Source organism: Sander lucioperca, chromosome 2, assembly GCF_008315115.2.
Source record: "Sander lucioperca isolate FBNREF2018 chromosome 2, SLUC_FBN_1.2, whole genome shotgun sequence".
In the NCBI taxonomy this organism is placed as follows: Eukaryota; Metazoa; Chordata; class Actinopteri; order Perciformes; family Percidae; genus Sander; species Sander lucioperca.
Genome location: NC_050174.1, coordinates 47,526,880 through 47,548,903, shown reverse-complemented (window position 1 = coordinate 47,548,903; position 22,024 = coordinate 47,526,880). Strand labels below are relative to the sequence as shown.

Genomic DNA, 22,024 nt, shown 5'->3' with positions numbered 1-22,024 from the left:
TATGAACGGACCCAGAGTTAGATATTTCAGCTTTTAACTATGTAATCGAGAATCGAATCTGAATAAGAGCTGATCTGGGAACAGCTTGCGTTTCACTGTCACGAAAAGGCGTTCGTTTTATTTCCCGAGACGGTCCCGTAGGGCGGCGTTTAAAACACTTTTGAATGATAATTAACGGAAATGAGTCGACAGCGCCGCTCAGCCGGGAAACTCCGGTGAATAAAAACACGGTGATAAACTGTTAAATTACAACCAGAGCGGAGGAATTTTGGTGAAAAACAAAAGCCACTGAGCCTTTAGTTTACCGCTGTCAACGCTACAGCTGAAGTCGATAGCGCAGACACATAGTTATAATTCACACAGCGAGACACCCTGGAAGAGACGGAGAAACCTCAGGAGGATGCCGAGCAATGCGAACTTAATGTGAAAATCGTTACGGCAAGATGTGAGATGAACCTGGAGAAAACTGCGACCGAGGCCAACGACATAATGTTGGTCCGGAGCTCGGTAAGAAGTGCGCTAGCTTGGCTGGTTAGCAACTGTAGGTTAATGTTGGTCTGTACGAAAACATCCATTTGAAATGAAGCTAATCAGTTGATAGCAGCTGGAATGTGTGGACAAAAAAACAGATGTCATGGCCGTTAACGTTAGTTGTAGATTAAACGCTGGTAGCTAGCTAAATCAGAGGGGTAGCTAACGTTAGCTAGCTAGCTAGCTATAATGTGAGTCAATTCAGTCGTTTATTTAAGCTAGCTAGCTAACTAGTTCTGTCAGCTAGCTAGGTAGCTAGCTTCTGTTTACTTCAGGTGAACCTTTATAACGAGCAGCGCTGATTCACGGGTCCAAGCATTAACGTTAACGTTAGCTGTCACTCCTTTCTGTTCGGAGAAAGGAAGTTCAGATGTTACTTGAAGGATTTAGCTCAGCAGGCAGCTATAAATGCTTCTGTGTTTGTTGACAATGGTAAACATACAAGACTAAACCGCGTTAAATATGTGTGTGGTGTATGAAAGAAATCGCATGTAATTGTCATCCACAGCTCCATTGTCATTTAGCTATATAATACAGTGTAGTCTTTGTGGAACGTTACAATTTGCCTTCTGCTGTATTGTATAAGCTCATAAAGTAATACATATGGGGTACTGGCCTGTCAGTGAAGGCATCATGCAAATGACAGTAGGGTTAACCTGTGTGCATAGAATCATCTCATCCATCCAGCTAATAATAAGAGTTTCCACTGTTTGTTGTGAGATGCAAAACACATTTAGCTTCGCATGCAAAGCGTCTAGGGCAGCAAGTATTTTCATAGACTGTTATCTGTAATTTTCCTGATTAACCAAGTCCACATCTTTAAATATCTTTTGTCCGACCAACAGTCTAATCCCCAAAGATATTTAGATTACAGTTATATAAAACAGAGAAAAACAACAAATCCTCACATTAGAGATGCTGACACCACAGAAAAGATCGGTGTGTTTGCATTAGGGCTTATATATAAGATATATGATAAGAGACTAGATATCGTCTTAGATTTTGGATATCATAATATGGTGTTGTCTTTTCCTGGATTTAAAGGCTGCATTACAGTAAAGTGATGTAATTTTCAGACTGTTCTAGCTGCTCTATCATTTGCCTTTACCCACTTAGTTATTATATCCACATTACTGATGATTATCTAAAATCTCATTGTGAAAATATGTTGTGAAGGCACCAATTGTAAACCCTACAATATCAGCATGGATGTGTTTGATCTAGAATATTGTGATATTTGATTGTCTTCATATCGCCCAGCCTTAAGCCTAATTTATGGTCCTGCGTTAAATGACACCATGGGTAAGTAGGTACGTGTAGATACGGACCCTACGCCTGATCCTACGCCGTAGCCTGATGTACACCTCAAAAAAATATAACGACACGTCACGGCGCAGACCGCAACAGCTGTGATTGGTCCGTATGGTCGTGGCTTGGTAGCGTTGCCTTTCCCCCTACTCATTTCCGGGTCCTCCGTCTTCATAAGGAAAGGGAATTTTTTCTGCTACAGCTTTTCCACCATGGTCAGAAAGCACAGGGGAGAAACTTTGTTTCTCTCCACCGCTTGGTATACTCGCTCAGAAGCTGATCCCTGTCACTCTCTCACTCGCTCTACCACATACTCCCCACGCACACACAAATGCCGGCCCTGCTATTCTCTTAAAGAGATCGACACACACACCAACGCAAGTATAAACTTCAGGCCACTTACGTGGGCTTTGATGAAAGATGTGCGTGGAGCCTCCACAGAACCACAATTCAGCCTTAAGAGAATAGGAGAGCCGGCATGTGTGTATGCGTGGGGAGTGTATGGTAAAGCAAGTGAGAGAGTGATGGGACTAGCTTCGGAGCGAGTACCGACTCTGGAGGCGTATACGGAAAAACAAAGTCTCCCCTGTGCTTTCTAAACACGGTTGGAAATCTGTAGCAGGAAAAGTGAACCCTCTCCATGATTTCATGTTGGAGGAGGAGAACCCAGAAACAGTCTAGTAAAAGATTAATGATAAGATTGTTCATTGTTTTAATAGAATGAAATATATTAAAATCACTGTAGCCTATTTTAACACAATTCAAATTGTGCAGAGGGGATTATTTCCACCGGTCATTCTGACCGGAGACGATTCGAATTTTCAGTCTTCATCACTTTTTCTCATTCAATGACCTGTAATTACTGGACAACGGAAACATAGATTTACATGTACCTGTAGGGTGTTGTAGGTACGTACGTGTTGTACCTACAACACAGCTTTTAACGCAGGACCATAAAGTGGTCTTATGTTTGCATGAAACATGACTTAGGAACTTTGAAAAATTGTTTTGGATTCATTTTCAGTTATTCCAGCTCTGAAATAGTCCAAAATAGTTTCACTTTGACTTCAGATACATTTTACAGATTTCAGAACTTTATGCAAATTGACTCTACTGATGCAACCGTATGATATTGTTCACTGTGAAGCTACACAGCTCCATGATTAATTATTGGGGAAAGTGAGAGGTAAAGTCAGGGTTTATTTTGTAGTTCAGGTGTGCCACAACATGTAGGAATAAATTCACCAACACAGAACTGAATAAGGTGAAACTGCTGTTTTTTTGTGTATTTTAAACTTTCTTCCTACATAGAACAGAAACGGCTCTACTGACCTGTTGTTTGGACTTTCTTCAGAAATACCAGAATAAACGTAACTGTTTTTGTAACTTCAGATTTTACGACAGTAGCTAATGCATACTGTATAAGCATTTGAAAAAAATATGACTGTGGGATGTAGAGGTTTGAAGTGTTTTTTTTTTTTTTAAATCTATTAACATACACACATCTTAAAAGGAGAACATTAATAGAAACTTTCTTGATCACCAACATGAGAAGAAAGAGTAGAGAAGTCATCATGCCCTAATGTAACTGTGCAGTTATTATGTTGGAGTAAACTGCTGGCGGAAGGTATTGGAGGAGAGCAGTAGAAGACATGAGTTTTGATCAGATTGTACAGGAAGTGAGGTTATTTCCCACAGATGAATAGTTAATGGTTCTGTCTCTCTTCTCGCCACAGCACGGCCGAGCCAGAGTGACTCATGCAGTGGTGGTGATCTTCCTGGAGTTCTTCGCCTGGGGGCTGCTGACCACACCCATGCTGACTGTAAGATAACGCACACAGAACAAAAACACACACACACACACACACACACACACACACACACACACACACACACACACACACAAGATGTGGACAAGGACTACGTTTACATGCACATAATATTCCGGTTTTGCCCATTATTCCGAAAAAGACGATATTCCGACTAAGCAGTTTACATGGCTAATGAAAGTGAATATTCCACTGATATTCCCGTTGACATGTAGCCGTGCAAAATACAATGTTTTCTAAGTTTACCAGCGGTGGCGGACTAGTTGGACCGTGCGAACACAGCCTCCCTCTTTCATTCCCTCAACCAGCTTCTTCAAAAAAGGTTGCCGTAGCGCATATCCAAAAACCTGTTGGTTTGTGTACAGCAAACATAGCAACCCACAGAGCTGACCATAACCCGTAAACAGACAAGAGGCTGTAAACTGCGACGCATATTCCGAATTCCGAATGCGCTGTATACATGTCCAAAGAATGCCTCTAAAACCTGAATAATACCGGAATATCCCACATGTCTTAATCGGAAAAGGCTATATTCACAAAAGGGCCTAATTCGGAAAATCCAACCAGAATATGCTGTTTTCATGACCTCTATCAAATTCGGAATGTTGTCATATTCAGAACAATAATGGAATATTGGTGTGCATGTAAACCTACTCAAGGTTCTTCTGTCAGTAGTCGTTTTCATTTTTCCCCATAAACAATTGCCTTTTCTCAAATTCAGTAGCTGAGTCTTCTGCATTTGTAAGTCCTTTATTAAATAATAGGTTCACATATTTCAAGTGTGTCTTAATTCAATGCTCACATGGCAGTATGTACATCGAAAGGGTTAGTTATATTTTTTCAATTACAGTTGAAGACAGTTCACAGCAGATTGCTCCACAACAACATAACCAATCAACAACGATCAAGAACAAGTGCCACAACTGTCCCTCCATTTGTTTACCAGTGCTCTAATGGAAGTTATGAAGGTTATGGTAACAACTAGAGGCGTGACGAGATCTCGCGATTATTAAATGTGACGATATTTCTCGTCAAGGTAAAAAGTGTCTCGCGATATCACTACACAAGTGCAGAGCAGCAGCCTTGAAATTAGCATAGAAGAAGTTGACTCCGAGTTTACTTTTGCAGAGCGACGGCGGAAGATGAAAGCTGCCTGTAAAACCCAGCGTTAGAACGTTAGAGTTCTCTCTCTCTCTCTCTCTCTCTCTCTCTCTCTCTCTCTCTCGCTCCCTCTCTCCCTCCCTCCATCTCCCTCACTTGGCAACGTGCAGTTCACTGTAGCACTGTCTTGCGCAGACCACTCTCTTTCTCTGTTAAAATGAGTCGGGAAGCAGACAGCAAAACCTAACTTTACTTTTAATGATATTAAACAAAGAGAAATGTTCTCCCTTCATCCTATAATGGTCATAAATCAATACTAGAGTAGCCTACTTCCTTGTTTATTGCTGCACTGCATCTGTCTTCACAAAAATTATCTGTTGAGTGTTTGTTGGTAATTTATTTGTGCTTTAGAACATAATCAATGTGAAACAATAGTAAAATAAGCTTTATTTCTCTGTCTACTGTACAATGACAAATTCAAGTACAAAACATTTGGTCTCAACTACTGCCAGAAAATGCTTAGTTATGTTGTAACCTTGGTTCTCTGTGTGAAGAGCCTCTCTCTCTCCACCGTACATTTGGAATAAGTAACAGTGTTAGTTATACAGGAGAGAAGCCAGTTATCTGAGTTTGTGGCAAAACCTTTCAGTTCTCTGTTTTCATTTTGGGACTTTCGATTGAATAAAGGACTATTTTTCCAGTCTTATTTCTTCATTGTAGTTTTCTGTAAAATAGTGTTAAAATCTCGTCTCGATCAAGTGAACACAATCTTGTCTCGTCACGTGAGCCGGGTGTCTCGTCACACCCCTAGTAACAACTCATTTTCACTATAGAGCGTTATTGGTTGCTGCAGTTCTTACTACTTTTAATCTAAAACGATTTCAATGGAAGTGATGGATGATTAAAATGTACAATCCTCTTTTTCTGTAACTTCTAAAGTCAGTTAAAAGCTTCATAAGTCTGACTCTGTCAAATCAAAGTTATTTTAGTACAAAATTCACTCTGTGTGCTTCCACAGACAGCTTCCTTGCTAAGCCATGACAGAGGGACAGTAACTCTGGATGAAACCCACTTGATTTGTCTATATCACTTTAGAAGTCTCATATTTGTTTTTAACAACATTTAGAAGTAATTCTTACACTGAACAAGAACTGTGGATTTTGTCCCCGATCTCTTACACTGGGATTGCTTTAAGAGGGGATTGTTTTGTGGCCAGTATGACCATGAGAAAAAATTACAGCAAACAATGTACTCGTGGGCATGTGAGTGTTTCAGACGGACTGTGAAGAATGTGAACCGACAGAACTGGTTAATCTATCACATGACGTAGACTGGAGCTGGGCAATATGGAGATATTGCGGCGATATTGTAGGGTTGACTATTGGTGCTTTAACAAAACATTTACACAATGAGATTTTTGATAAATACGCATTAGTAATGTGGATATAATGACTATGACTATATACTATATAAAGGCAAATAATAAAACAGAGGAAGTCTGGTAAGTTTAGAAAATGACGTCACTTTACTGTAATGCAGCCTTTAAAACTAGGAAAAGGCAATGCATGTCATATTACGATATCCAAAATTTAAGACGCTATCTAGCCTCGTATATCGATATATTCCCAGCCCTAATGTAGACCAGTAAAAAAAAAAAAAAAAAAAAAAGCCACTGTTGTGGTACAGCCTGGATGAAAGATATATATGAGATGTATCAGCTGTCCATTATTTGTTGAGGGGAATCATCACGATGTTTGTCTCCATATATTACTGCAATTATGGCAACTTTCAGACTAAAAATAGCACCAAGGTACAGAGACGATAACATCTGATCCATGAAGTCCAGTTTGAGAGGCAGATCCATGTGTTTAAAGGTTTATCAAACACTAGAACACTTATGGCGCTTTTCCATTACATGGTACCTGCTCGACTCGCCTCGACTCTACTCGCCTTTTTTGGTTTTCCATTACGAAAAAAGTACCTGGTACCTGCTAACAGGTACTTTTTTTAGTACCACCTCAGTCGAGGTTCCAAGGGAGCTGAGGCGAGCCGAAAAGGTGACGTGAAAGCGACAGACGGGGGTGTCCTGAACAAACCCGCTATTTTAAAACAGTTTAGCCAGCTGTTTTTTTTTTTTTGCTGCCTCCAGCTTCATTTGAAATAAAATGTGTCTTCTGGCAACACACATCTTCGACGTTCTGTGTGTGTGTCGCGTTAGGTCACAGTAGTTTACTGCGGCGCCGCTTGTTTACAGTTCTGCGGAGGCTCCGGCAGAGCTTTCGCCGTAGCCTACACACACACGGCCGGCTCCACGCACACACCAGCGCACAAGTATAAACATCAGGCCACTTTTACATAGGCTACACAGGCTACAGCGAAAGCTCTGCGTGGAGCCTCCACAGAACTGTAAAACAAACTCAAGTGGCCTGATGTTTATACTTGTGCGCTGGTGTGTGCATCGATACGGCATAACAACCAGCCACGCTGAGGCGGTACTAAAATCTGCAATGGAAAACGGACGCACAGTGTGTCGAGGCGAGTAGAGTAGAGTCGAGGCGAGTCGAGCAGGTACCATGTAATGGAAAAACGCCATTAGTCTTAGTGCTGATGTATCAGAGTCACAGTATGTGTCATAAGTGTGTGACAGTCATCATAAATGCATTTCCTTGGTTAATTTTTTTTTTAATAAGTCACACAACTGACCCATTAAGATTAGAGATGGCCCGATAACCATTTTTTGCTTCCCGATACCGATTTTGATACCTGAACTGTCAGCCGATACCGAGTACCGATCCGATACCAGTGTGTCATATATTTTATTATGTTTCAACAGCTGTATACTACTATCTGTATGGATGTGATATGATTTCTATCTTTGTCGGTCTGGCTCAGGTTAAACTCTTTGTGAAACATGAACAAACACAAACAATGAATGCCACAGAACTTTCTTTTATTATCCAGTTTGACAGTCAATTATAACGGGAAAAAGAACATAAATAAACTACTTTTAACGTAGATTTTCTTTAGGGCTTTATTACGTGGTATCGGATCGGTGCATAAACTCCAGTACTTCCCGATACCGATACCAGCGTTTTAGGCAGTATCAGAGGCAATACCGATACTGGTATCGGTATCTGAACATCTCTAATTATGCACTTTAACATGTTCCACAGTTACAGAAGTATAAAATATAAGTAGTCACAGACTGACAGACGGTTGATGTCTAAATAGTGAGTTAAATAATTCAAAACATTTTTTTAAAGACCTGTAGACGTGACTTTCGGTTTTGTTGTTTCAGGTCCTCCATGAGACGTTTCCTCAGCACACTTTCCTGATGAACGGCCTGGTTCACGGGGTCAAGGTAAGACCTCTCTCGGCACCAACACATCAGACTCATTCACGTGAAACTCTGCAGGATTCCTGTTGGGGACATTTGACTGTCACAGCAACAGATATGAGAGTAAATGTTTTATAGATAATAAAAAGATGAATCGGTGGTGATGGGAAGACGTAAACCTCATGGAACTACCAGCCGAATGTGTAGTGAAGTAGAAACTGTCTGCAGTATAGAGAAATGAATGTACACTAAAACAGCATGGATGCTGTGTTTCTCCTGCACGTTTACCGGGGTTAAAAAGCATTATCATGAAATAATCATCAAACTTTCTCTCCTGATTCTGTTACCTCAACTCTGAAGCTGATACAGAGCACTGATCTGTTACCACTGCTGTCTTTGTCTAACATTTAAAATCTGGAAACCCCACTATGTGGAACTCACTGGCACCATTGTTGTGTAAAGGATGATATGGCACTAAAGCCTGCAGCCCTTCTTGAATGAACAAATGAAGAAAAGGAAACACTGAATTTCTCTTTTTTTTTATGCCCATCACAACAGCCTGCAAGGCAACGTCATCAGATGTTTTATTATTCAGTTTACTATCATGTGAGACCAAGGAAAGCAGCTAATTCTCACATTTAAGAACTATCTGTTGGGATATTTTGCTTGAAAATGACTGAAACTGTTAAAACGCTTATGAAAATTGCTTGCGATAAATTTTTCTTTCGATCAACTAATGGATAAGTTGTTGCAGCTCGAAAAGATTCCCCCAAATAAAACACCATTACATTTACATTTGAACATCGTGTGGAGACATGGAGGAAAAAAATGTTTTGTCACTAATGTTTTTTTTTTTTTTTCTGCGTCCGTGTTCCTTCAGGGCTTTCTGTCGTTTCTGTCGGCTCCTCTGATTGGTGCCCTGTCAGACATCTGGGGCAGGAAGTCCTTCCTCCTGATGACGGTCTTCTTCACCTGTGCCCCCATCCCCTTCATGAGGATCAGCCCCTGGTGAGACAGTGTGTCTTTGTGTGAGAGACAGTTGATGCACAACTTATACTACCAAGAAAAGACTTCCAACTATAAATTAGTTTTAAGTAAGACAGCAGCATAGTCTGATGAAGACGGGGGATGTATAAGCAATATTCTAAGCTATTTAAATTTAATTGACCACATTTTATTATCATTTAAATGTTTCACCTGCATTTTAAAAATATTTGTTTCCATGTCCGCAGCATTAATGTCAAATACCAGTTTGCTTCTAAATGTATTATTCTTAAGAGCTTCTGAGCAGTTCTTTTCCCAAACAAGTCTTTGTTGTTTCCTCAGAGAAACCTCATGTCTAGCCTGTAAATCCAGACCCAAATCCGAAAGATTAAGGGTCTGGCATTGAGTAATGAAAATGGCCCAATTCAAGGGGCGGCACCAAGCATGCATTTGAAAATCTCACTGCACGCAATTGGATAACACTACGACCAATTGCAGCAATACACGGGGTGACGTATCCAGAGCGTACCCATACGCTTAGCTACCAGCGGAGCTAACTGGTAGATTAAAACTCTTGCCGTATCCGGTCGGCAAAAACGGCAAAAAAGTCCTTCTTGCAAAGGAACGATTCGGACGCCGTCTTCTGTTCCTCTTTCAGATAAAAAGCCATGTCTAACTCGTTCATTGTAGCGGCCAAAGCCATTTCAAACAACTGGTGTTCATCCGTAGCCATCTTGCAATGTTTACTAATGACTTTGACGTCGCAGCGCTGTCGTCATCTGTTTAGCTCGCCTCTGGCCCGCCAATATATCACATACACCGATGTGATTGGTGCAGCTCGGCTACTAAGGGCATTGGTAATGAGCATCATTACTCAATGCCAGAGTGACTCGCTGAGCAAATTCAAATTGTGCTCTCGCCAGAACTCTGGATTTCCAGGGTACCTCATGTCAGCCCATTAGAGACAATCTGAATCCTCCTAAAGTTGTTAAAGTCTTCTAAACCTCCTGTACAGCTGCTGGTACTGTACATTTAGCAGACACTCCTCTGTGATCGGCTCTCTGCTCTTTGTCTGTCTCTTCAGTTCTGCTGAAGTCAGTTTGTTCCTGGAAATAATTTAAACTGATCCACTGGCATCAGATGAGATCAGGTTACAGTGCAAACTGAGGGTGGCATGTTTATGAGCAGGACTGCAACTAATGATCATTTTCATTATTGATTAATCTGCTGTTTAGAGTCCCGTGTTTTTTTTCCGACTAACAAACTCAAAGATTTTCAGTTAATATCTACATAAGTGCTTTTCTCTGTTTTATGTCCCAGTAAACCGAGTATCTTTGGGTTTGGGACATTTTTCAATGTTTTTGATTTCATAGAATAAACCTGTAATTGCTTAATCTTAAAATTAAATTTTGGATCCCTGGTGTGATCTCACTTGAGTCAATAGAGTTAATGGAGGGTCTGTTGGAGTTTGAACAGTCACATGTTGTTCATGTGAGCGGCTCAGGATCAGCATGTATGCTGCAGAGCAGAGAGCAAAGAACACTTTCCTCTCCTGCTTCTCCCACAGCTCAGCTTCAGTGTTCATGTGCTCTTCGTGTAAGCGCACAGTGTTTGCTCTGTTTTTAATTATTCATGAAACATGAGCAGTGTAGCATATCCCTCTAAAAACTCTGTTATTACACAGAAACCGCATATAGTATTTAAATCACAGCAAATGACACCTATGTCTTTGTTTCTCATCAGACAGAAAACATGTTCTTTGATTTTAGTTTCTTTATTCACACATTTAAAGTAGCTCTAAAATATAATTTTTTTTAATTGAGGTCTTGTTTATTCCGACCAGATTTCATAGCGTGGAACAATCACATATTTGGTATTTTGTCTTGAAAAATTACTTAAACAATAATCGAAATAGCTTTCTTTTAATCCATTAATTGACAGTAATTATCCTAATAATACAGTATTGTGCATCGATTTAAAAAGCAAATGCTAAATAAAATAGGCAAAGTTTTATTCATAATTCATAATTTTGTGATTTAAAGGAATCTAACCAAAAGGCATCGAACCCCCAACTGCTCGGGGGGGCCTGTCCATTGACAGCTGCAGACACCTCACTCTGACATTAGTGCATGTATAGGTACTGAGCATGTGTGTGTGTGTAATTCAGGCCTGTGTATAATAACAACAGAGTGAAAAACATTGTAATTTTCCTTGTGGGATTAATAAAGTATAAATTATTATTATTAATTAAAAACGCTTTCACGTTGTGGGAAGTTTATTTTTAATCTGTTCCTGATTATGTAAATGACACCAAACACCTATTTACACAATCTTTTTTTTTGCCAATAATCTGATTTATCATAATTTTACATTATCAATATAATACAGCTCTGAAAACCTGCTTCTTCCTTTTCCTGAGAATCTGCAGCTTTTTTATTTGGAAGAAATTGAGGAAACTAGGATGATGACAAATGTCCTCCTGAACAAATTCTGTATATCTGATGTTTTGATACCTGTCCTGTGTCCAGGTGGTATTTCGCTCTGATCTCAGTCTCAGGAATCTTCGCGGTGACCTTTTCGGTGATCTTCGCCTACGTGGCTGACATTACAGAGGAGCATGAGAGGAGCACCGCCTACGGACTGGTAACTACAGCTACATGGACACCTTAAATCAATCTGCCTTTTAGTCACTAACACAGGAAGTGGGTTTAACTTTGTCACAAAACACTTTCAAAAAGAACGTCGCAGGTTCAAAGATAAAGCTACGTCACAGCTCTTATATCTGACTGAATGTTATGTAATTATGTGCACATAATGGATCAGCACTGCAGCCCATGTGCTTACTGTAATAGAATATTGTGTATATATAATAGAGGTCCTGCAGATCTGTTTAATTGTGTTTCCTGCCATTATGGAGCTCTGCAGTGAACTGGTGTCACAGGCAGGACAGGAAGTACAAGTACAAATGGACTCTTTGAGTTGTCTGAGTGGTTTATGTTAAGGTGCAAAAACCTACACTGGTAGTGCCAACAGATTAAAGCTGCTGCAGTGCATTCTGGTCTCTGTCTCCCTACTATGGGTGTATGCTGGGTGGGTTATGGCTCTAGAAAAAAATATTTCTGACTCACTGGTTATTGGCTTAAGTTTTTAAAAGTTAAGGTCAAAAATGTATATCTTAAGACTTTTTTTATGTTAAATGACCACATAGCCTGTCCCTCTAAACTGAGGGACTCAAACTAATTTAGAGACAGAATCTTTTACTGTTTAGTTTTGATAAAACAAGAGGAAGAATGTGTCTGTTATGAAATAACTGGATCTATGTGGTGCTACATGAAAACACCCATTTAATATGCACATGAAGTCATTAACTTGGGTAAGATTAATGACCACAGACGCACACAGAGGTTTGGTCCACTGGCGTGTGGTTACTAACATGCACTCATGCATGCAGCTCATATGACCGCAGCATGTGATCACTGAAAGGTTCATGTGTGAAGAGAAGCAAAGAAGCCGAGCTGCTGTTCTCATGTCTCAACTACAGAACTATTATGAGTAAATTAAATTACACAGAAGGCATACGACAGTATTAACTGAGATTTAGATCTGTTGGTACCAATGACTAATTGTTGTCTTTGAGACTTAAGTCTCTGTCGTGAATAATGAAAAAGAAGTAGATGACAAAATAATGATAAAATACACATGCTTGAACTAATACTTTTTACTAGGGCTGTCAATCGATTAAAAAAAATAATCTAATTAATTACAGACTCTGTGATTAATTAATCGAAATTAATCGCATACATAATTAACGGTGCCTGAACCGATACTTTTTAAGAAAGTAAAAAAAGAAAAGAAAACAAAGGGTACTAAACAACAGTTGGTGACATTAAAGAACTGCTTGTTTATTGCTAAGGCCATATGGTCAAAATAAAATGATTTAATAATAATGTATAACAATAACAATAACTTATTTCACTAGTAAATTGCTGTTGAACGACAAAAACAACCACCAAGGACATTTACAATAACTTCAAATGCACCACGAAGCTGTAGTTTACCAGTTTCATTGAACGCACCGTCTGTGTTGTTTTTCCGACGGCAGCTCGGCAGCTGCAGATTTTTACATCCCGCTGTTGAGTCACAGTCCTCTACAGTAAAACACAGTCAAACTTTACACCGTTCAGCGTTAGCTGTCAGCATTTTAACCGTGTTTAATCCAGCTACTAGCTAGCGGTAGGCTAACGTTAGCTGCTGTCGAGTATAGTGTTAACTAGCTAGCGGTAGGCTAACGTTAGCTGCTGTCGAGTATAGTGTTAACTAGCTAGCGGTAGGCTAACGTTAGCTGCTGTTGAGTATAGTGTTAACTAGCTAGCGGTAGGCTAACGTTAGCTGCTGTCGAGTATAGTGTTAAGCAGCGTCACGTGCAGCGGTGTTTGTGTTGCCTGTATCGTCTTCAGAGCATCAGAGAGAAGTGCAGACATATCAGTGGCACCAGATTTCGGTAGCCAGGGTTGGCAGGAAGACGTTTTTACAAGTAAATGTTCCAGTTAATGATCCAGGCAGCACATTCTCGTCTCCCTCCTTCATTTTACAGTCCAATGGTGGCTAGAACGGCTCCGGGTCAAACCTCAATATGGAATGGATTAATCTGCGTTATTTTTTTTTAACGCGTTCTTTTTTTTTTTCTCAGATTAATTAATCGAAATTAACGCGTTATTTTGACAGCCCTACTTTTTACACAACAAACAACCAAAGTCTTCTTTAAAAAGGGGGGGGGGGGGTTTAAGGCCTGAAACCTTCCTTTTCAGGTTAGCCTACTTTTGCAGGTGTCGGCCTTGTTGTTTAGTCCAAAGTTTAGTTGAGATATTTCACACCAGCTGAAACAAACTGCCACAAAGCGGTCCAATGTGAAAGCAGCCTCAGTAAAGTTTTGTGTTTTTGTGTCTCATCAGGTCTCGGCAACCTTCGCGGCCAGCTTGGTGACGAGCCCGGCCATCGGGGCCTACCTGTCGGCGCAGTACGGCGACAGCCTGGTTGTCTTGGTTGCCACGGTGATCGCTGTCGCCGACATCGCCTTTGTGTTCTTCGTGGTCCCAGAGTCGCTGCCAGACAAAATGAGGCTGACGTCCTGGGGCTTCCCCATCTCCTGGGAGCAGGCTGACCCGTTCGCGGTGAGTTCAGAGACTGAAAACACCACAGTGTGACAGAGCGGGGTCAAAGGTCACGTATAGTTTGTTGTAAGGAAGAGGAGGAAGAAACATCATGTGTGTTAGTTACACGGTTATTATGATGCTTTATAGCTTAACATGTAACATTTGGCAGTTCAATACCCAGTTTGTTATATAACAAATGCCTTTTTATTAATAACTGCACTGGTACAAATGGAGTTAGTAATAACTGCTTAATTTGGAAGACTTAAACACAAGTAGATCATTCTAAAAAACTGTGAAAAACAGAGACGACACTGAAAAGAGTGGAGCAGAAAGTGAGAAAAAAAAAAGTGTAGTAACAGTAAAAAAAAAAGTTGATTGGTGATATTTGGCAGCTGAATGGTGAGATGCTAACACTGCCATCATGCAGCAATGATATCTTAGGTAGTTAATGGAAATGTGTCTGCCAGATGTCAGCTGATTGATTGATTGATTGATTGATTGATTGATTGACAGACAGTTATATTGATGAGTTGCCTTGACAGCTGATTGTTTCGTGTGTTCAGTCTCTGCGTCGGGTGGGGAAAGACACCACAGTGCTGCTGATCTGTGTCACAGTGTTCCTGTCCTACCTGCCTGAGGCCGGACAGTACTCCAGCTTCTTCCTCTACCTGAGACAGGTAACACACACACTAACACACCGTCAGACAGGTGTACAAGTGCTTTCTTCTTGTGTCTAGTTGGGACAGTAGCCAAAATCATGCAAGATGTCATGACCTGCTTTAGTCTCCTTTTTCAAACTTCATTTGTTGACTCATCCTTCTGGTGAAAATCGGGCCGGATGTTAAAATTGCTATTTAGTGTTTCACCGTATCTCTGTGATGAAAGTAAATAACATGAGTACATTTAATGACATTAATGTAAGTGTTCAGGATGTTTCCCCCTCAGAGAGTTGATGATGTTAACCACATTAGTGTTTGTTTATTCATGAACATGTTAGTGTCTCTATGAGGTTCTGTCACTGGTGAAATGTTAATTCTTCACTCACTGTAAGATATTTTGTTCTGTATTTCAGGTGATTGAGTTTTCTCCCGCAGCCATTGCTGCCTTCATCGCTATGGTGGGAATCCTCTCTATAGTTGCTCAGGTACAGAAACAACCAGCCGACACCATCATGGTGGTTTTGTCTTGTCACAGAATTTATCCTCCGTCTGTTTTCTGTTCACATATGAATGTTTGTGCGTGTGTCACACAAATGTAAACTTTTTCCTCTGAGCCGGTTTAAATAGTTTTTGAACAATTCACTGCAGAGATTTCATCTCATCATGGACAGAAAGAGGGCTACCTTTTAATTAAGTAATGTTTTCACATCTCGCTCTCTCTCTCACTCTCTCTTTCTCTTTCCCCATTTGAACTTTTTGTTTTCATTCAGAACACAAGAAAAAATAAGAGTTTACTTGCAAAACGCAATGTGCAAAATAATGTTTTTTCTCGGTTATTCTGTTTTTGTGAACGTTAGGAGTCAAAATCGTAATCGCGATTTAAAATTTTGATTAATTGCATAGCCCTATTATAACATAGTTTCATGTATTAGAAAAATGTCCAACGCTTGTTACAATAATGTTGAGATTGCGTATCATTTCATTCATCATGTACCATAATCTCTCTCTTTCTCTGTCTGTCAGACTCTCTTCCTTAGTGTTTTAATGAGGACTATTGGTAATAAGAACACAGTTCTTCTGGGTCTGGGCTTTCAGCTCTTCCAGCTGGCCTGGTACGGCTTCGGCTCCGAGCCATGGTGAGAACACCCGCTGCTTTTTTTACTGGATAGTCTTTTTTTCACAGTATACATTTTGTATTTTCTGTTATCGCTCATATGAAATTATATTATGTAATATTATAATAATATTACTATTATTGTATATCATTCATTCATTCTTGAAGACAAAACTAAATGTTTGTTTGTGCTTAATTCATATCTGTTTTAGGATGATGTGGGCAGCAGGAACAGTAGCAGCCATGTCCTCCATCACCTTCCCAGCAGTCTCTGCTCTGGTGTCACACTGTGCATCCCCTGACCAGCAAGGTCAGTACATCTGTCTGTCTGTGTGTGTCTGTGTCTGGGGGGGAAGGAGAACAGGAATCACGGGAGAAAGATGCTTGTCTTTTTTTATTTTTTTTATTTAAAGCATTGTTGAAGATTTTGTGTGTGTGTGTGTGTGTGTGTGTGTGTGTGTGTTCAGGTGTAGCCCAGGGGATGATCACAGGTATCAGAGGTCTTTGTAACGGTTTGGGTCCAGCCCTCTACGGCTTTATCTTCTTTCTCTTCAACGTGGAGCTGGACGACATGCACCCGGTGGCAGGACGACCCACACAGAAAATAGAGGTACGCACACACACGGAGGAAGTCTGCTACCTTGGGACAGCATTTGGGGTTTGGGACGTTTTGTTGCTTAAAGCTGACATCACTGTTTGATCTAAAACATGTAAGCATAAACACATAGAAGTAAAATGACTTGAACATACAATTAGGGGTCACAGTATGGAACCAAATCTATTATAATATTTTAGTTGTATATTAATTACAATATTGATTGTGTACTTACGGTGTGTGTATATCTAGATAGACATTTATTAGTGTGCAGATTTTTAATCGGGATTAAATTTGAGGCCAATCTTTGAAGTCAGTCCATTCAGTTTTCAAAATAATTGTTCATAATTTAAACATTTAACGCATTATTTCTCTCTGTCTGCAGAAGTCAGTGATTCCCGGACCTCCCTTCCTGTTTGGAGCGTGCACCGTCTTATTCGCCCTCCTCGTAGCCGTCTTCATCCCCGAGCACCACCGATTGGCTGAGGCCAAGACCTGCTCCACCCGCAAGTCCAGCAGCACCTCCGCTGCACACGCTCAGAGCGCCAGCCCTCTGGCCATGCCCACCAGTGATGCGGAGGACATCGAGCCGCTCCTACAGGACAGCAGCATGTGACAGACAGCCGGGCCGGCCAATCGCAGCGTTGAGGTCGTGAGCACTGTCTGCTAGTCTCGCCCCTTTCCGAGTAAACCGTTTTCAGCTTTTATTTTATGATTTCTTTAGATCCAGATCCAGACTGTTCAGATAAAAGACTCAGGGAATGTTAGGCAGCAATCACACTGACGAGATTTATTTCTGTACAATATTTCTTCTCTTAGATACATTTACTGCCGTATGTCGCACAAATTAATTTCCCTTTGGTTGGTTCAAACAAGTCTCAAATGTAGACTTAGTTTAACAGTGTAGTTTAAAAATATTCAAGGACTGGTTGATTATAGTCTCGTCCTTCCAGTTCTGGTTTCTTTTTGGTTCAATATCAATTTTGTTGATCCAACAACCGTATAGAGAGACAGAAGTCATTAAGAGAAAGAGGAGGTAATGTTGCCTGAGATCAAACTAGGAACGTGGCAGTTACACAGCGCACATTTTAACCACTCAAACAAGAGGACCTCAGCCTCTTAAGTCCACCTTAGCTCCATGTCACCGAACTAGTTTTGGTCTTTAGTTCCTCTAGTGAGAAGGTTGTGAGGCACATGTGCTCCCAGTGTGACCTTAACCTCCTTCACCTGGTAGAGGTAGATGACGGAGACGTACTCATGTGAAAACGTACCACTTGTGATTTAGTTTAAAATACTATGAAGTATAACCCACCATGCAAATCACTTAACTCAAGTTTATTTTTTTTGCCGTCAGTCTGGTTGCCACTTAAACACTCTGGAGTCATGGAGTCATTTTGCATCTGTATCTGCTGCACCTAACTCCACCCGTCAGGTCTGCAGAAGTCAGGAGATCAAACGCCCTTCTTTGTACGGGACCAGCGGTGAGGTGGAGGTGTGTTGAATTCTCCACACAGCTGACCACCAGGCATCCCGAATCTACAGACTGTTGTTTTAACTGAAACTTTATACCAGGACGGAGAAATGGGGTAGAGGATGGTGAGGTCAGAGCTGCTCGGCATTGTGGGATACGACACCAGAGAGAGGCGAGACTGGTGGGAGTGGAGTTGTCGCCTGCAGCGGCAGGGTGGCTGTTTTCTATCGTCGCTGTTTATATGTTATCTCCACATTACTGACTGTTTGTACTCAAATAATGAGACTTGTGGTTAACAGGTTACCAGGACACTGGACTGTCACACTCACACTGAGCATGTGCAAGCTCTGACCAGCTGTGACATCATCATCCTCTCCTGCTGTGTCTTTCATATTGAGGAGAAAACTAGAAATAGAAACGTTGATATATATTTAAGAAATTAATTCAAACCGTGATGGTTGAAGTGCTTTTAGGTGCGCTTGTATGGAGCCCGCTAGGTGTCATGGAGGGGGGGGGGGTCGGTCTTATTTGTAACCACGATTTACTGATTCCTGCTCTGGATTTAATATCAAGTTCTATATTTTACCTCCTCCCCTGATGGCAGTAAATAAGTTCAGTTAGACATGAGTCTGACAAAGACTCAGAAAGAAAAGAAGTTTTTTATGAACTGGATGACATCCACAGTATCATCAAAGTGTTTACAGCTCTGTGTTTAACAGACAACACCTGAAGTATCTCTGCATATCTGAGTCCAAATTAAACGTTAATAAGAGATGCAGTAAGAGAGTGACCTGAAGCTGATAGGTTATCTTAAATCAAGAGCATAAATGACTAAATCCTGCACACTAATGAGTCGTTTTCCTCCATGGCATCCCCGGCCGGGCTCAGTGCGCTTATTTCGCTTATGTCACTGGATCACATTTCAGTATCAGATCTATTGACATCTCATCATTTCATTTTGTGTTCAAATACTTGAAGTGTGTCGAGCCTGTCGGTTATTTTCAGGCTGTGGTAGTGCTCCTCCTCCCACTTGCCTGCCGCTCCAGGTAGGACGAATTGAGCACTCATGAGTTACTGATGTAGTTTAAACGTGTGTTTCCGATCCAGGCCTGACAGCCCGATCTTCATCTGTGCAGTGAGCGCTCTGTTCTCGTTGTGTTAAGTCTGACTCTGACTTTCAGAGCCGACGGGTTATTGAGAACCAAATTGTGCCATTTGTTATAATTTTGTTTCTATTTTGTTAATTTTGTTTTCAGATGTTTTTTGTTTTTTTGTTTTTTTTAAAGAGGTCAAACCACGTCTTTCCCCTTTCCCTCCATAGTCAGAGCTGTTACCATGGCTACAGCCAGAAGATGCTTTATCCATAGCAACAGCTTTGTAACTGTACTGTATTGACGCCAAACTCCACCCAGCTGTCTAGTTGGCCGTTAGTGTTCCTCTCTGGTGAAAGATGAACTAATCCGTGAAAAAGACGTGTCATACCTCACCCAGTGCAGGCTGGGACAGGATGCAGCCCCCGGTAACCCTGAATGGGATAGATGTGATGTTTAAAGAACTATATGTGGATATATGTTGATCATTTTTCATCTCTTTTTAGGTTATTTATTTTTCTTCCTTCCAGACGACGATTTGTGTAACTTTTATTTCAGCCTGCAGAGGCTTGAAACTTTACTAAACTTCAAAATAATTTCCTATTTAGTAAAAAATGGTTAAATATGTTGATTTCTTTTATACTAACTTCAAAAACTACTACTGTACTATAAAGTAGCATATAATGTGTACCGTGTACTGGGACACGGCTCTTTCTGGTGGTGCATTCAAGGATGCACTGACATCAAAGAGCCTAAAAGCACAGCGATTGTTTAAGTCACATTAAAACTTCTTTAATATAATAAATGCATTTAAACATGAGTAGACAGCGTCGCAAGACAAGATTAGCGTGCGTGTGTCTTCTGAGCCACGGTATGTCCTTGAATGCACCAACGACTAGAGACATTCATTTAATTGTTTTCCCATACAATAACTTAAATTAAACATGGAGTGTTTCACGTCTCTGCAGGTTGATTATTTTTTATAGAAATAAACAAACGGAAAGGAAGGACATCACTCTAAAAAGTAAAATAAAAATAATCCGCAGGAGTGGATCGTACATGAGCTAAAACATGCAAAACCTTTTGTAGTTCGACAAGTTCGAACCTTCAGGATGTTACATGAATCCATTACTGATATTCTGTCTGTTACAGATTTTTGTTTTTCCTTACACATACATCACTCAGTCAAAATGATGTAAATGGCATATATGCTGCACTCAAGTTATATCTAATGTGTGGGAAATACTAGCTTCTGACGGGAAGGTCTGTTACAGGTCTCAGTACCGACGCCACAAAAGTAACCAAAACTTTACATAGGATGATGTTGGTTCAAAGTTTCACCCTGTATTTAGTTTGCCGTTTTTTTTTTTTTTTTTTTTTCTCCAACTTGACCTGAATGCAGCATCGATGTCGTTGCAGCTACAGAAACACCTGAGTGTTCTAAAGATGATGGTGTGCAGCTTCATGAAACACAATCCCGTTACAACCAGACAGGATTCATCTAAAGATTTCTAAAATTCTGATTCACTCTTCAGACTTTTGTCTTCATCTTTTAAAACCTCTAATTATTATTTTTAATTTAACCTCAAGCTCTCCGTCAGTTCCTCAAACCAAACTTTTCGGACTCGACTGAGACTAATCTTTAATCTCCTGTTTTTGATTTTTCTCTCTTTCTCAAAGATGTCAAAAACAGAAAGTTGGACCAACATTATATATATATATTTTTTTTTTTTACACTCTGAGTCTGAAGCAGTGCAGAGTTGTCACGCAATATCCCAGAATCCACCTGTGTTATTACTTACATCCTGTATTTTCTGATATTGTCGTCTTCGTCGTCCTGTTTAGCTCTCTGTTGCTGCTGCGTTCACGTCTCGTAGGAAAGTTTCATCACTCCTCCGGACAACACTGTGTAGTTCCTACACGTTTAGCTAACAGTGAAGATTAACTCGGCGCATCTCTGCTAGAGCTCCAACGATTAGTTGATCAGCATAAAATGAATGTTTTAGTCATTTCTCAGTTTTCTGCTTCAAAAGTCAAAGATTTCTTTCTTTGTCATATATGATAGTAAGCTGAATATCTTTGTGTTTTGGACTGTAGGTCAGAATAATCATGGTCACCTTGAGCTCTGGGACATTGTAACGGGTAGATTTCACTTCTTTTTTTTTTTCCAGAATTGAAAACTGACATACTGAAAGCTTTCAATGCTCATCATTATAATCAGCTGTATTTATTTTGACAAAGTTCTCGCGCAGATGCTTCCTCTTTGAGAGCTTTTGTAGAAAAACACGTTTATTTTTCATTCTCAAGTCCTATTCTGGTAGCCAATCATTTCAACTTTCCAATGGGACGTGAAACAACATGGCCACCAGTTAAAACAGACATTACTGAAACTGATGACGACCGAAGCTTTTTGAAACTTGTTTTTGTATGTCAGTAATTGTTACTGAATATAAATCTTTAGTTTTACTGAGAAGACTTATTTTAGCTGATAATTATTAGAACGGAAAAAGAAATGTACGCAGTCAAGTATTTCTCCTCCTCGTGTACATGATGCAGAACATTTGCTGATTGCTGCACTTTAACTTTCTTTTCAACGTGTGCCTCTAATCATTCTTCATGTTCATATCTGTTTTTATATATAAACAAAGAGACGCTGAATGACGTCTTTGTGTTGTGCATTTGCAGTTGCTTTTATCTTATTAAGAACATAATTTTGAATAATATCTATATAATAATTATAATAAAGACAGATGTATGGAATTTAAAATGTGGACTTGTTTTTTTTTGTTTTGTTTATGATGAATCGATAAAATTAAAATAAGTATTGGTCAAAGTAGACTAATGCTCAAAC

At 40.2% G+C, this 22,024-nt stretch overlaps 1 protein-coding gene across 2 annotated transcripts; it reads left to right on the top strand.

The window, feature by feature from the left end:
• The first annotated feature begins 25 nt into the window (after window positions 1-25).
• Window positions 26-21,933, top strand: mfsd14bb (major facilitator superfamily domain containing 14Bb). Of its 2 annotated transcripts, XM_035999069.1 has the most exons (13): window positions 26-507; window positions 3,576-3,662; window positions 8,068-8,130; window positions 8,987-9,114; window positions 11,619-11,733; window positions 14,043-14,261; window positions 14,807-14,920; window positions 15,316-15,387; window positions 15,926-16,038; window positions 16,229-16,326; window positions 16,484-16,626; window positions 16,997-17,260; window positions 17,959-21,933. In XM_035999069.1, exons 1-12 carry the CDS (start codon window positions 451-453, stop codon window positions 17,225-17,227), a joined length of 1,440 nt encoding a protein of 479 aa, XP_035854962.1. In that variant the 5' UTR covers window positions 26-450; the 3' UTR covers window positions 17,228-17,260; window positions 17,959-21,933. The 2 variants fall into 2 exon arrangements, with proteins under 2 accessions (XP_035854962.1, XP_031164580.1); XM_031308720.2 differs by having other exon boundaries at window positions 16,997-21,933.
• The last annotated feature ends 91 nt before the right edge of the window (window positions 21,934-22,024 follow it).